General features: G+C 39.1%; 1 protein-coding gene across 1 annotated transcript in view; it reads left to right on the forward strand.

Annotated features, from left to right (window-relative positions):
* Window positions 1-7571, forward strand: part of LOC102814786 (tight junction protein ZO-1-like) — a 117380-nt gene extending 109809 nt beyond the window's left edge. The window contains exons 25-28 of the mRNA XM_006874533.1: window positions 473-950; window positions 3125-3342; window positions 4592-4735; window positions 7477-7571. Coding sequence (XP_006874595.1) covers window positions 473-950; window positions 3125-3342; window positions 4592-4735; window positions 7477-7571 — 935 coding nt within the window. The remainder of the gene's footprint in view (window positions 1-472; window positions 951-3124; window positions 3343-4591; window positions 4736-7476) is intronic.
* The last annotated feature ends 5325 nt before the right edge of the window (window positions 7572-12896 follow it).

Below are 12896 nucleotides of genomic sequence, written 5' to 3' on the forward strand. Positions count from 1 at the left end.
ATATCCCCAGACAAGTGTATATTGTTCCACAACCTCCTAAAATGCTGTTGGATTAAGTTCCAATTAATTTCTGGGTTACTGAAGGATAACACAAATCTACTTATACCTTGAGTAACCTTAGCTGGGAGTGTAGTCTGGATATATTGGGTCTTATTTCCCTTAAGCGGTCTTCCTTTCTGGATGTTGATTCTTGAGTTTCATAGTACAATTTTTTTGTTTTTGTTTTTTAAACTGTAGTTGAGTTTGTCATGATTTGTGTTAAATGTTGTAGAGGATTACTCAGCAGTTTCTGGAGGCCATGGTCTCTACATCACATACATCAAGAAGGTTTAAGAGCCATGCTCTGACTATGGCAACCCAAACTTAGCATCGGCTTTGGTGCTAGGGCAAGTTGAGATTGGACAGATACCAGAGGGATTTTAAAACTTCTTTCAGAAAGTATTTTAAATACTGATGTATGTTTGTTTTTCAGGTAACTCAGTGTCACTGGATTTTCAGAATTCTTTAGTGTCCAAACCAGACCCACCTCCATCTCAGAATAAGCCAGCAACATTCAGACCATCAAACAGGGAAGATGCTGCTCAGTCTACTTTCTATCCACCGAAAAATTTCCTCGACAAAGCTCCAGTCAATGGGGCTGAACAGACTCATAAAGTCGTCACTCCAGCATACAATCGATTCACACCAAAACCTTATACAAGTTCTGCCAGACCATTTGAACGCAAGTTTGAAAGTCCTAAATTTAATCACAATCTTTTGCCCACTGAAACTGCACACAAACCAGACTTGTCTTCAAAAACCCCCACTTCTCCAAAGACTGTTCTGAAAGCACACAGTTCAGCACAGCCTCCTGAGTTTGACAGTGGTGTCGAAACCTTCTCCATTCATGCAGATAAGCCTAAATATCAAGTAAATAATATCAGTACAGTGCCTAAAGCTGTTCCTGTGAGGTAAGAGTTTTGCCTTATCATATATTGGCTATGTGATTTGTCTTGTGTAAGTTTGATGTAGTTTATGTGGTTTGGGTTTTGGAATAATAATTTTAACTCTAGCTGTAAACTGAACAAAGAATGCCATTGCCAAGAAGGTTTTGCAAGATAATGAGATAATGTTACTGCATAATAAATGTAACAGTCATGTATGAGGAGGATTCAAAAAGTTCATGGGAAAATTGACTTTGAAGACAGTGGAGTTTTTCCATGAACTTTTTGAAGCCTCCGTCATATGGTTGGTAGCTTTTATCAGTATCCCCCGTTGTACTGAAAACAGTTGGATGGCAGTGAGCTGTTTATCTAGTGACTCAGGTCATTTAGCCTCAGAACCCATAGCCTTAACCTATTTTAGCTTCCCACTTGAGCTTCAAGTGAGGTGTGTTTGAAGACTATCTCAGAAACATAATTGCCTATGTTCCTCATCCACTATTTGTTCAGCAGTCATGCTAAATGGAACTGAAGATACAATAACGTCAACATGGCTGTTATAAAACAGGAATTAATAGTAAGATGACCGAGCACACAGCCCTAAGAGGTCCTATCTGGAGTCATATTTCTTGTTCTCTTTTCTATCTTGTCATTCAAGTGTGACGAATCAGACCTGTTCTGGTCACAGAAGTACTTGGAGGTAGAATCGAGCACCTTGCCAGGACAGTCCTCTGGTTGTTATATCCCTGAGTTCAAACCTCACATGTCATCAGGTGTGGAGCAGCGGACCCTCCTGTGTAGGGCTACCTGGTGTAACTAGTGTCAGGTGACCTCCACTCTGTGCTATTATCACAAGTATTCATCCTCGTTGGTCTTGATATGTTTGTTGAGTGGAGGTTTGGCTACCCTTTGTTGTTGTTAAGTGCTGTTGAGTCTGTTCTGACTCATAGAGACCCTATATAGGGTTTCTAAGGATCAACTGGTAGGTTTGAACCATTTACCTTGTGGTTCAAACTGACCATGTTTATCCTACAGTGCCACACTGGGACTCCCTTTACATAAAGGCTATGTTACTGTTTTTCTGATCCCTTTTCCTGCCTACCTGGCTCAAAACTTTTTTCAAGTATTCTCTGTGACTAAGGTCCTCACTGGAGTCCTGGTGTGACTCTGTGGAATAAAGCACTAAACCCCAAGGCCGGTTTGAGCCATAAGGTTGGCGATTCAAACTCACCAGCTGCTCCTTGAAAACCCTATATAGGGTTGCTATGGGTCGGAACCAACTCAACGACACTTGACAAGTGCAAATGTCCCCACTTTGAATCAGTTATTGGTACTATGTCCCCTTTGTTTTTTGTATTTTTTTTGTCCTATGTTTATGTACTATCATTTCCCATGAGTGTTTTATATGTACCCATACCAAAGTGTTTACCTTTTGGACTGTGGAAGCCCTGCCTTTGCCAGCGTGGGACTTTGTTTATTGGGGAGTGAATGAGGAAATTCATCATAACTGAAGAAAGAACTGAAATCCTTGTCAGAAAGGGTGGAATGATGTCTGTTGAGCAACAGCTGTGCCTGCCCTTGTAGTAATAATTTCCTCCCTGTGGTAGCAAATCAGTGTGCACACCTAAAATTTTAGGGAGTTGCCTAACCTAATTAGTATGTTCTCTTAAGTCTAAGATACCATCAATTGTACCATTGTTTTAGATGTCACTTAAGAGGGAAAACTGCTACCAATCAAAACATGACTCCTTTTTAGCTTTAAGAAGCCAATTCGTGGATGTCCATGTGCTTCTTTAAACCAGTGAGCTATTGTTGTTGGAGTTTTGATGTGGTACCATGTTGCCAACTGGATTTATCCAGCCATTCCACACAAACCCTATACAGGGTCACTCTGAGTCAGAACCAACTTCAGTGGTACTTAACAGCAACAGTAATAGTTGTTTTAGGTAAGCAAGGAATCGAGTTTTATACATTCAAGTTGCAGAAAATCAATAATAAAGGTAAAATTGAGTTAGTGACCTACAAAATGAAGTTGATTTTCCTGGGAAGAATATGCTATTATCTCTGTGCATAAGATCTGTCACTAAAAACTGTCTTCTTGAAGTAAGTAACTTGGATCGTGTGGAAAAATAAAAATGAAACTGCCTTTATGAAACTCTTGTATATTAGTAGGAATTTACTTATTGCCAGTTTTGAACTCTTAGTCCTTCAGCTGTGGAAGAGGATGAAGATGAGGATGGTCACACTGTGGTAGCCACGGCCCGAGGTGTATTTAACAGCAATGGTGGAGTGTTGAGTTCCATAGAAACTGGTGTTAGTATAATCATCCCGCAAGGAGCCATTCCTGAGGGAATTGAGCAGGAAATCTATTTCAAGGTCTGCCGAGACAACAGCATCCTTCCACCTTTAGATAAAGAAAAAGGTAAATATGCTAGCTTTACTGCCTAGTTCTCAAACTCTTGTAATGAGTATCTAAGAGGATCCTCTAATGCCCTCTTTCCTGCCTCCATACATGACAAGAACAGCATGCTTCCTTCCTTCAGGGAGGGCTTCTCAAACAAATATTTGTGCCAAAATTTCTTGAGTCCTGTTGGGGAACATGCCCCTGGAGATGGCTATGACGGTGGTGAAGGGAGCAGTCAGGATTTAAGCCTTGGTGGTGGTCAAGATTGACATGGTAGTCTGGACCCACACTGCTTTCTTTCTGTAGGAGGTTGACCATATGCTGGGCCACTGGGCTTTCCTCACATATTGGCTTAATCTGGACAAATTTGTCATTAGGGTCAATCAGCTCTTCCTCTCTAGAAGGGTGGTAAGGTAATGCCCTCACAGAAAGACTGCTTTGTGTGCCTGTCACCTGATAGAACATAAGCCTCTTGAGACAGGTGCATTCTTTCTTATCACCTTGGTGTACCTAACATGGGCAAGTATTGAACAGAGTGAATGAAATATCCTTAGAGAATATTATAGTATGTGTTCCTTAGCTTTTTCAAGAAGATGGGCCTTCTGTTATCTTTGTAGTCTTTATAGATACATCAGGATATTATAATGAACCATTTTACCGTTGCTTTTTCTAGAATCTTTAATCAAAATACATCAGCTCATGTTCTTATGTGTTGCCAATACTAACATTAGATTCTGTACTGTAATTTTGGAATATCTTTTATTAAAAAAAATAGGACTGGTTATATTGACCATGAATTAATTGTCAGCCATATCTGTAGCAAAGAAAATACTGAAAGTAGAAGATAGAAGTAACATTTAAAAAAGTATACTTTGGACATATTTTGTACTATAGACCCTATGTTAGAATATGGTAGAAGCTACTAGCTTCCTGTGGCTGTTTAGCACTTGAAATATGACTATTTTTCAATGAAAACTTGCTGGACGTATAAAATCCACACTGATTTTATACTGATTACAAGTTGAAATGAAGATTTCAGATATATCCATTAAATAAAAAGGTCAATTTCATGTATTTCTTTTTAATTTCAATATGAGAAAACTTGAAGTTACATAAATGGTTACATTTATGTTCAATATTGTTGCTGTAAAGAGCTTATCTATTTGGCTTTAACACTTAACCAACTAGAAGGGAAGGTGGGGTATGGAGAACTTCGAACTAGAAGGAGGCCTACCATCTCACTTTCTCATCTCCATTCATTTCTCAGGTGAGACACTGCTGAGCCCGTTAGTGATGTGTGGGCCCCATGGTCTCAAGTTCCTGAAGCCAGTGGAGCTGCGCTTACCACACTGTGCGTCCATGACTCCTGACGGTTGGTCTTTTGCTCTAAAATCATCTAACTCCTCGTCGGGTATGCTGTCTTCACTCTGTCCTTTGGGGCTTTGGGTACTGTCATTGATTAAGACCTGGGCTGATGTTGCTGCTGCTGGTGCTGTTGGTTAGCAGATCTCTACCTCTGTTCCTGTGGCCTCGTAGACATCACTAGTGTTTTCAAATTCATTCTAACATTCATTCATGGTACATACTGGAAATGAATATGGAAAGGTAGAGTCGTTTCTACCTTTGAAAAAGACTGATGATTTGATTAAAGGTTAGTATTTAACAGAAGTATTTATTCTGCCCAAATTTTCAGAATTAGGAGTATTGGTAATCTATAAGGTATAAATACCAGAGAAATGTAAAAGACTTCACTGTGATCATACTTGGCCATGGATTTTCAATGTAAAACTCTAAATGACTTCCATTACACACTTTAAAATGCCTTTTTGCTCTTAAGATTGTAATTTTCAACACTTACATTGTATTTTCATACTTCTCATTTTCTTGAATGATTGAGTCTGTTACCAGTTATTATGTTTTTGGTATAGATTAAGAGAACCTGATCTAGAAGAATAAGAATTTAAAATACTATTTCTGAATTTTTTTGTAATTCAAGGGAACATTACTCAGTTTTACTTTGACACATTATGAAAGTAAATTTTGTGGTATACTGATTATAAGAGCAGACCCAAGAGGGAAAAGAAATACAGACATATGCATACAAATATGTATTTACTTATTTTCATGAGACCCAGTTTCCTGTAAGATATTAATGGGTTTTAATACAGTAGCTATCTCCTCAGGGATTCTACTGAAAAACATTTTATTAGCCTAATTTGAATTGGTGACTTAGCATTAATAATACTGCCATATAAAATAAAATGTGTATTCTGGAAGTCAGATTGTAGGATGATATCAGATTGTCCTTTTTTTTTTTTTGAAGGTATTCTAGCAGGGGTCTTAAAATATAACTATTTAGTGTAGTTACTTGTATTTTAAGTGACTTTTTTTCAGATGTTAAATGAAGCATAAGTTATTTATCCAATTCTAATGTTTTAGGTCTAAAACATAAGTTAATTTGTTAGATTGAAGCGACTTGATTTGTGTGTGTTAAATTTGAGTACATTCACCAGAAAAGAAAGTGTTCTGCTACTATAAATTTTCAATCAAAAGGTCATCATAGATTTTGATAACTACTGACTTAATATAAACAAGAATTAGTATGTTGGGAAGAAGCCTGAGGTCTGTTTACTTCCAAAGAGTAACATTGCTGGATCTTATTGCCTAAAAGAATAATTATTTAGAGTGTTGAATAAGCTCATATGTATTTCATCAGTACAATTAAATCACTTTTTTAAACTGTTAAAGTCCAAGGTTCACTTGGGTGTTATCTAGCTTACTTTGAGTAGAATTTCTCAGCCTTTGTGCGCCATTGGGTTCCGACTCATAGCGACCCTATATCGGGTTTCCAAAGAGCAGCTGGTGGGTTTGAACCGCCGACCTTGTGGTTAGCAGTCCATTGTGTATTCTACAGCTCTCTGTTGATAGCGGGGTTGTAGACTGCAGGATGGTGCATTGGACCACAAAGTCGGTTTGAACTACAAGGTCATTGGTTCAGACTCACCAGCGCTCTTCAGAAACCCTATACAGAGTCACTATGAGTTGGAGCCAACTTGACAGCACTTAACAGCAACAACAACGTGCACTGTAAATGTTTTAGCAGCATTTATCCCTGCCTTCTGTCTACTGATATAGTATGTTATAAGCAAAAGTATCTCTAGATGTTCCATCAGGGCAACTTCACTCTGGTTGAGAACTAGTACTTCGGTGGGGGTGTTGGGGGACGGGGGGAGACAAGGGCCAATGGCTTTGACTATCACCGTACCCTGGATACCAGAGAGACATGCACTCGTCCCAGTATCTTCACATTAAGGTTCACTCCCAGGGGCCCAAGGTCCCTGGGCCTTGCAAATAGTTTACACTTGACTTCTAGCAAAAAGATCAGAAGTTTGAACTCATCCAGTGGTACCAGAGAAGAAAGTCCTGACAATGCGCTTTAAAAAGATCATAGACAACAGTGGAGCCATTGTACTGTGACACACAGGGGGCATTCGTGAGTCGGACCTGACTCGTGGATTTACCTCCCAAGGTTCCTACCTAGCTGCCTATCTGAATTACCAAGAGCTTGTTAAAACCCCAGTGCCAGAACCCGTCTCAGCCTTCTGTTTTAGCTCTGAGGATTTTATTTATTAACAGCCAGGAGCTCTGGCCTAGTCTTAAATGATTTTTCTCTTGTCCAGTCTTAGTGCTATTTTTTGGGAAGGAAGTGAGTCCACATGACCTTCTACAGAACATTAGATGTTTCATTTGTTTCCTTCTAGTTGAGTGCGACATGTTGTCTTCAAATTCAAGTGATAATCATGCAATTTTGGCCCTAATTTTTCAAAACTAAAAGAACACTGTTAACAACTATGTGGATTCAAGTTCACATTGAAACTGTCCCAGGCTTAGAGGCATCCCAACTTTTATTCATTTTTTTTTTTTTTTTTTAAAGAGCATGAACTTCAAAGCAAGCTGAACAAAATAAAAATCTTAAATATTCAAATCATTAGATGCTAATGGGTCTGCATTGAAATATAACATTAACAGTTTTAAGTGCTTTATACTGAAATAATAGGAGAAAATTAAATTTAAATGTATATGTTTGTTTGCCCTGTAGACAGCAACTTGACCAACTGTAAATGATGTCAACTTTTTTTCTCTCTCTCACAGGTGATCCTAAAACCTGGCAAAACAAGTGTCTTCCTGGAGATCCAAATTATCTTGTTGGAGCAAACTGTGTTTCTGTCCTGATTGACCACTTTTAATTCATAAAATATAGAACTTTTAACTAATTAATTAATGTGAAACTGGGTTAAACTTACTAAATCAAAATGGAACCACTCTATCAAGTATTATACTTTCCTTAGAAATGATACTGCAGTTTCTTACTATGAAGCATTTTGTTTGAACTGAAGTGAGCATGCCACTGAACTGTGGTCAGAAAACATGCTACAAACTGCATGTTTGTGATTGAAGAGCTGTTGATGGCATTGGCTAGAGTGTCAAAGATGTTTTGCTTTGTAATGAATTTTGTACTTCTTTTTATGGTCACTGCTAACTTCACTTATTGATGTCCGTTAAATTACCAGCCAGTAAATAGGGTGCAGTTGAGTTCTGTTCTTTCCAAAGTGTACTGTTTTAAACTTCATGATGACCCTAACCTGGCTACACAGTTTATTATGCATGACGTAGTATGCACACAGTTTTAAAATGCACCTGGAATATATCCCAGTGTGGTGGATATAACAAATGTATAGCAAGGAGGATTTACAACTCTCTTTTTTTTACTTTTTGGTCAAGTGAAGACAATTACTGTATATGGAAACACATTTTTCTTAGGGAAGGACACCAAAGCATGTGAGACTGGTTTTGTGGCCTCTTTGGACTATGAATTAACCATATCACCACAGACATACTAACCAGCAAGAATGCCTTACCCTCATGTTTTTAATGCTTACATCATTCTCTGTGTATTACTAGATTTTATGACTTTTGTGCACATCTAAATACTGTATCATGAAAAAGATTTGAGTGATTAATTGTGAATTTGGTGGTTTCAGAAATGTGTAATCACCCAGAAGAAAATAATAGTGGATTTAGGGAGGTTTTTGTTTTTAGTGTTTTAATTTTTGCAGGAGATAGTGGTTGTTTTCTGGTTTTTTTGGCTGTGCATTTGAAAATTTCCATATGTTAAGGATGCTTGTACATAATGCGTGCATACCACTTTTGTTCTTGGTTTGTAAATTAACTTTTATAAACTTTACCTTTTTTATACATAAACAAAACCAAGTTTCTTAAGGCTACCTTTGTATTCGCTCCTGTACCTCTTGAGCCTTGAACTTTGACCTCTGCAGCAATAAAGCAGCATTTCTATGACACACAAGGTCATTTTTTAAAGAAAAAGAGTGCACAGAGTTGTTACATTTTTAAGTGCTGCATTTAAAAAATAACAGTTACTCAGAATTCTCTAGTTTGATTAAATTCTTGCAAAGTATCCCTACTGTAATTTGTGATACAATGCTGTGCCCTAAAGTGTATTTTTTTACTAATAGACAATTTATTATTATGGCACATCAGCACAATTTCTGTTTAGATAATACGCCACTACATTCTGTTCATCAATCATTAGGTGTGACTGAACTTCTTTTGCGGTTATTAAAAATCTCAAATTTCTAAATCTGCAGAATAAAACTTTTTAAAATAAAATGCTGGCTTGATTTTTAGTTTCCTAACTTGGTGACCTCCCCACACTAATTCTCACCACCCGGGGTCACCTGTCCTCTTGTCAGACTTGGCTGTGTTATGCTTACTTTTGTTCCCCATAACCAGTGTGTTCTGCTGGGTGGACAGTACTGCTTAGAAGGTCTTAGGATTGAAGCAGGTCAGTAAAACCCGGAGAAAGAAGAAGAAAAGAAGCAGGCAGGACTAGAATGGGTTCTCTCTGCCACATGCATAAATACCCATATGTTTATATGTTTTGTGTTCATTACACCAGTTTGTATGTAGTTTTGTAAGCTGTTTTTACCCAAAAAGCATAACATATTTTCTCATGCCACTATGTTTGAGGGGAGAAAGGGGATTTTAGTGGCTATAGATACTCAGTCATGGTTGTCATGTTCACTTAGGTTGCCGTTAGAGATTTTAGTGACCATCTTTATGTAATTTAGTCTGCTTTATGCCGAAGACGGGCTGCATTACATAAATCTGCTGCAAAAGACCTCTTTAAAGTGTTCAAGAATAAAGAGATCAGTTTGAGGACTAAATGTGCACTTTAGCCCAAGCCATGGAATTTCCCATCACTTAATATGCACGTGATGTGTGGCGCTGTAGGATGAGCACTCGTTCACAAGGTCAGTTTGAACCATAAGGTTGGTGGTTCAAACTCACCAGCCGCTCCTTGGAAACCCTGTTCAAGATCACTCTAAGTTGGAACTGACTTGATGGCACTCAACAACAATATGCATGTAAAAATTAGACAATAAGGAAGACCATAGAAGAATCAATGCATTTGAATTACAGTTGTTGGAAAAGAATATTAACAGTACCATGGAAAACACAAATCTGTGTTGCAAGAAGTACAGCCAGATTGCGCCTTGTATGTCAGGTTGGAAGATTTTGTCTCGCATACATTGGACATGTTATCAGGAGGGACCAATCCCTGAAGAAGTACATCATGCTTGGCAAAGTGGAAAAGAGGAAGACTGCCAACAACATATATCAGCATGGTGGGTACAACAGTGTACTCAAATATAACAACAGTTGTGAGTTCTGTTGTGCATACAGTCGCTATGAGTCAGAACTGACTCAGCAGTACCTAACAAAAAATGTTTTGTTTTGTTTTTTGTTAAGGTTAAATTTGTATACCATAGAAGTTAACCTTTTTTTAGTGTATACTCACCCATTCTGATGACTGCCTCATTGTGGTTTTGATTTGCATTCCCTAGAGTCCTGTTGTGATGCTGCTTTAGAATAAGCTCTGGACTGCTAACAGCAACACACCTAACCAGCTGCTCCTTGAAAACCATATACAGGGTCACTATGAGTTGGAACCAACTCGACTGCACTTAACGATTAATGAAAAGCATCGTTTTGTTTATTTGCCCCACTGTATTTTTGGTGACTATCTGTTCAAGTCTCTCCCTAGTCTTTTAATTGGGTGGTGTCTTTTCTTATAACTGAGTTTTGAAAGATCTTCATAGATTCTGGATGCAAACTCATTGTTAGATATATGCAGTAGATTCTGGATGCAAACTCATTGTTAGATATATGCAGCTTACAAATACTTTCTTCTAATTGATGCCTTTTCACAATAGTGTCTTTCGAAGAGCAGAGTTGTTAATTTTCATAAAAGTTAATCGGTTTGGTCTTTTATTGATTGTGTTTTGGTGTCGCATCAAAGAAGTATTTTCTTAACCAAAGACACAAGATTTTTCTACTGTTATCATCCAGAAGTTTTTTTTTTTTTTTTTTTTTAAATGTTTTATTGTGAATTATGTGATCGTTCACATGGGACAACATTAGCTTTACATTCATCCTATCGTATATCATTTCATTGCCATGGTTGGTTACAATCCCCTCCATGCATCATCAGCCAACCAAAGGGTAGACACTACAAGCCAGTCCCCAACTGCTCCATCTCTCCATGTCATCGTCTCTGCCTCCATCTCTGGCATCACTGTTTCTTTGGGTAGGGTCTCACACTCCACTCTTCTCCCTTGATGGTTCCAGTGACCTCGGCTCCTGGACTGCATAGTCAGTCACTCCCCTCCTTTTGCTGCAAAACGGCCACCTTTACATTTCCAACCCTTACAGTCCGTCCTGATAACAATTATTCACCATTGTACCAGAGGGGACCTATCCCCATCTCCTTTCATTAGCCCCTCCCAGACAGATGGATACTACTCAGTGGAGATTCTACCTTCCTCCGCACCCTCTGGATCTAGGCGCCCTCTTGAAAGCTTGTTAGCCAGTCACTTTTGCCTTTGTTTGTTGTTGTTAGGTGCCATTCAGTCCATACTGATTCATAGTGACCTTACGCACAGCAGAATGAAACATTGCCCAACCTCACTACTGTTGCCACATTTGAGTCCATCAATGCTGCTATTTTAGGGTTTATATTTATGCCTATGATTAATTTTAAATATAGTACAAAGTATGTATTGAGACTCATTAGTGTATTCTGTTTTAAAGCACTGGATGGCAAGATCTGTTTGAACCACATGGTCGGCAGTTCAAACACACCAGCCTTTGCATGGAAACCGTATGCAGGGTTACTGTGAGTCAACAACAAACAAGGTATTAAGTCTTCAAACCACCTGTTTCTAACTCATCAACTTACCAGCCCCCTTACATTAGTTTTTGTATCTAACATTTCACATGTACAACCATAGTGAAAGAAAAAAATCTGGCTGTTATGTGCACTGATGACGTATGTGCAACAGAACAAACAACTGAGCTGCAAAGCAAGGTAAACCTAGCTGGGCCGTGCATCTCAGTGTGTCAGTTACATCATGATGTAATTTGGCAATGAGGTAATGATGCAAATAGCCCTGGTGGTACAACAGTTAAACACGCCATTGCAAATAGAAAGATCGGCAGTTCAAACCCACCAGCCTCTATGGGAGAAGGACATGACAGTCTGCTTCCATGAAGACTTAGAGCCTTGGAAACACTGAGCAGTTCTACTCTGGCCTATAGAGTTGCTGAGTCATAATCCTCTTGACAACATTCAGCTTTGAGTTGGGCAATGATGTAGTCATCTTCTATTTTCCGGTGATGTCGATGTTTACATAACGACCTAGTGTTTGGAACCTAACCGAGCTGTGAGGAATGGGTGCACGACAAAAATGAGTGAAGGGAATGGAAGTCCGCAAGTCTGCTTCTAGCTGCTTTTAATTGTATAACATAGATTCTAGGTAAGATTTATATAAGGTGTGGCACTGTGGACTAATGTGTCAGGCTGCAAAGTTGTTTGAACTGCAAGGTTGGTGGTTCAAGCTCACCACCCGCTCCTCGGAAACCCTATACAGGGTCGCTATGTGTCGGAATCAACTTGACGGCACTTAACAAAAAGGACTTTTTAGTATCGACAGGATGAGGGAATTTCTGTTCCCCCAGACCATTTTCCAACAGAGCAGGACTTACTCATCCCAGAATCCCTGTTTCCAGTCATGCTGTTGTTGTCAGGTGCCTTCGAGTCGGAACCGACTCATAGCGACCCCATGTACAGCAGAACGAAACAATGTCCGATCCTGGACCAACCTCACCACCACTGCCACATGAGTCCATCAATGATGCCACCTGTCCAATCCATCTCGTTGGGGGTCTTCCTCTTTTTCTCTGACCGTCCACCTTACCCAGCATGACATCCTTTTCCAGCAACTGTTCCCTCCGGACAACATGTCCAAAGTATGAGCGACTAAGCCTAGCCATCTTGGCCTCCAAAGAGCACTCTGGCTGCACTTGTTCCAAAATGCATCTATTGGTTCTTTTGGCAGTCCATGGCACTTTTAAGTATTCTCCAACACCACAACTCAAAGGCATCAATTCTTCTACGATCTTCACTGTCCAGCTTTCGCATCCATATGAGG

The sequence above is a fragment of the Chrysochloris asiatica genome, unplaced genomic scaffold, assembly GCF_000296735.1.
Source record: "Chrysochloris asiatica unplaced genomic scaffold, ChrAsi1.0 scaffold00282, whole genome shotgun sequence".
In the NCBI taxonomy this organism is placed as follows: domain Eukaryota; kingdom Metazoa; phylum Chordata; class Mammalia; order Afrosoricida; family Chrysochloridae; genus Chrysochloris; species Chrysochloris asiatica.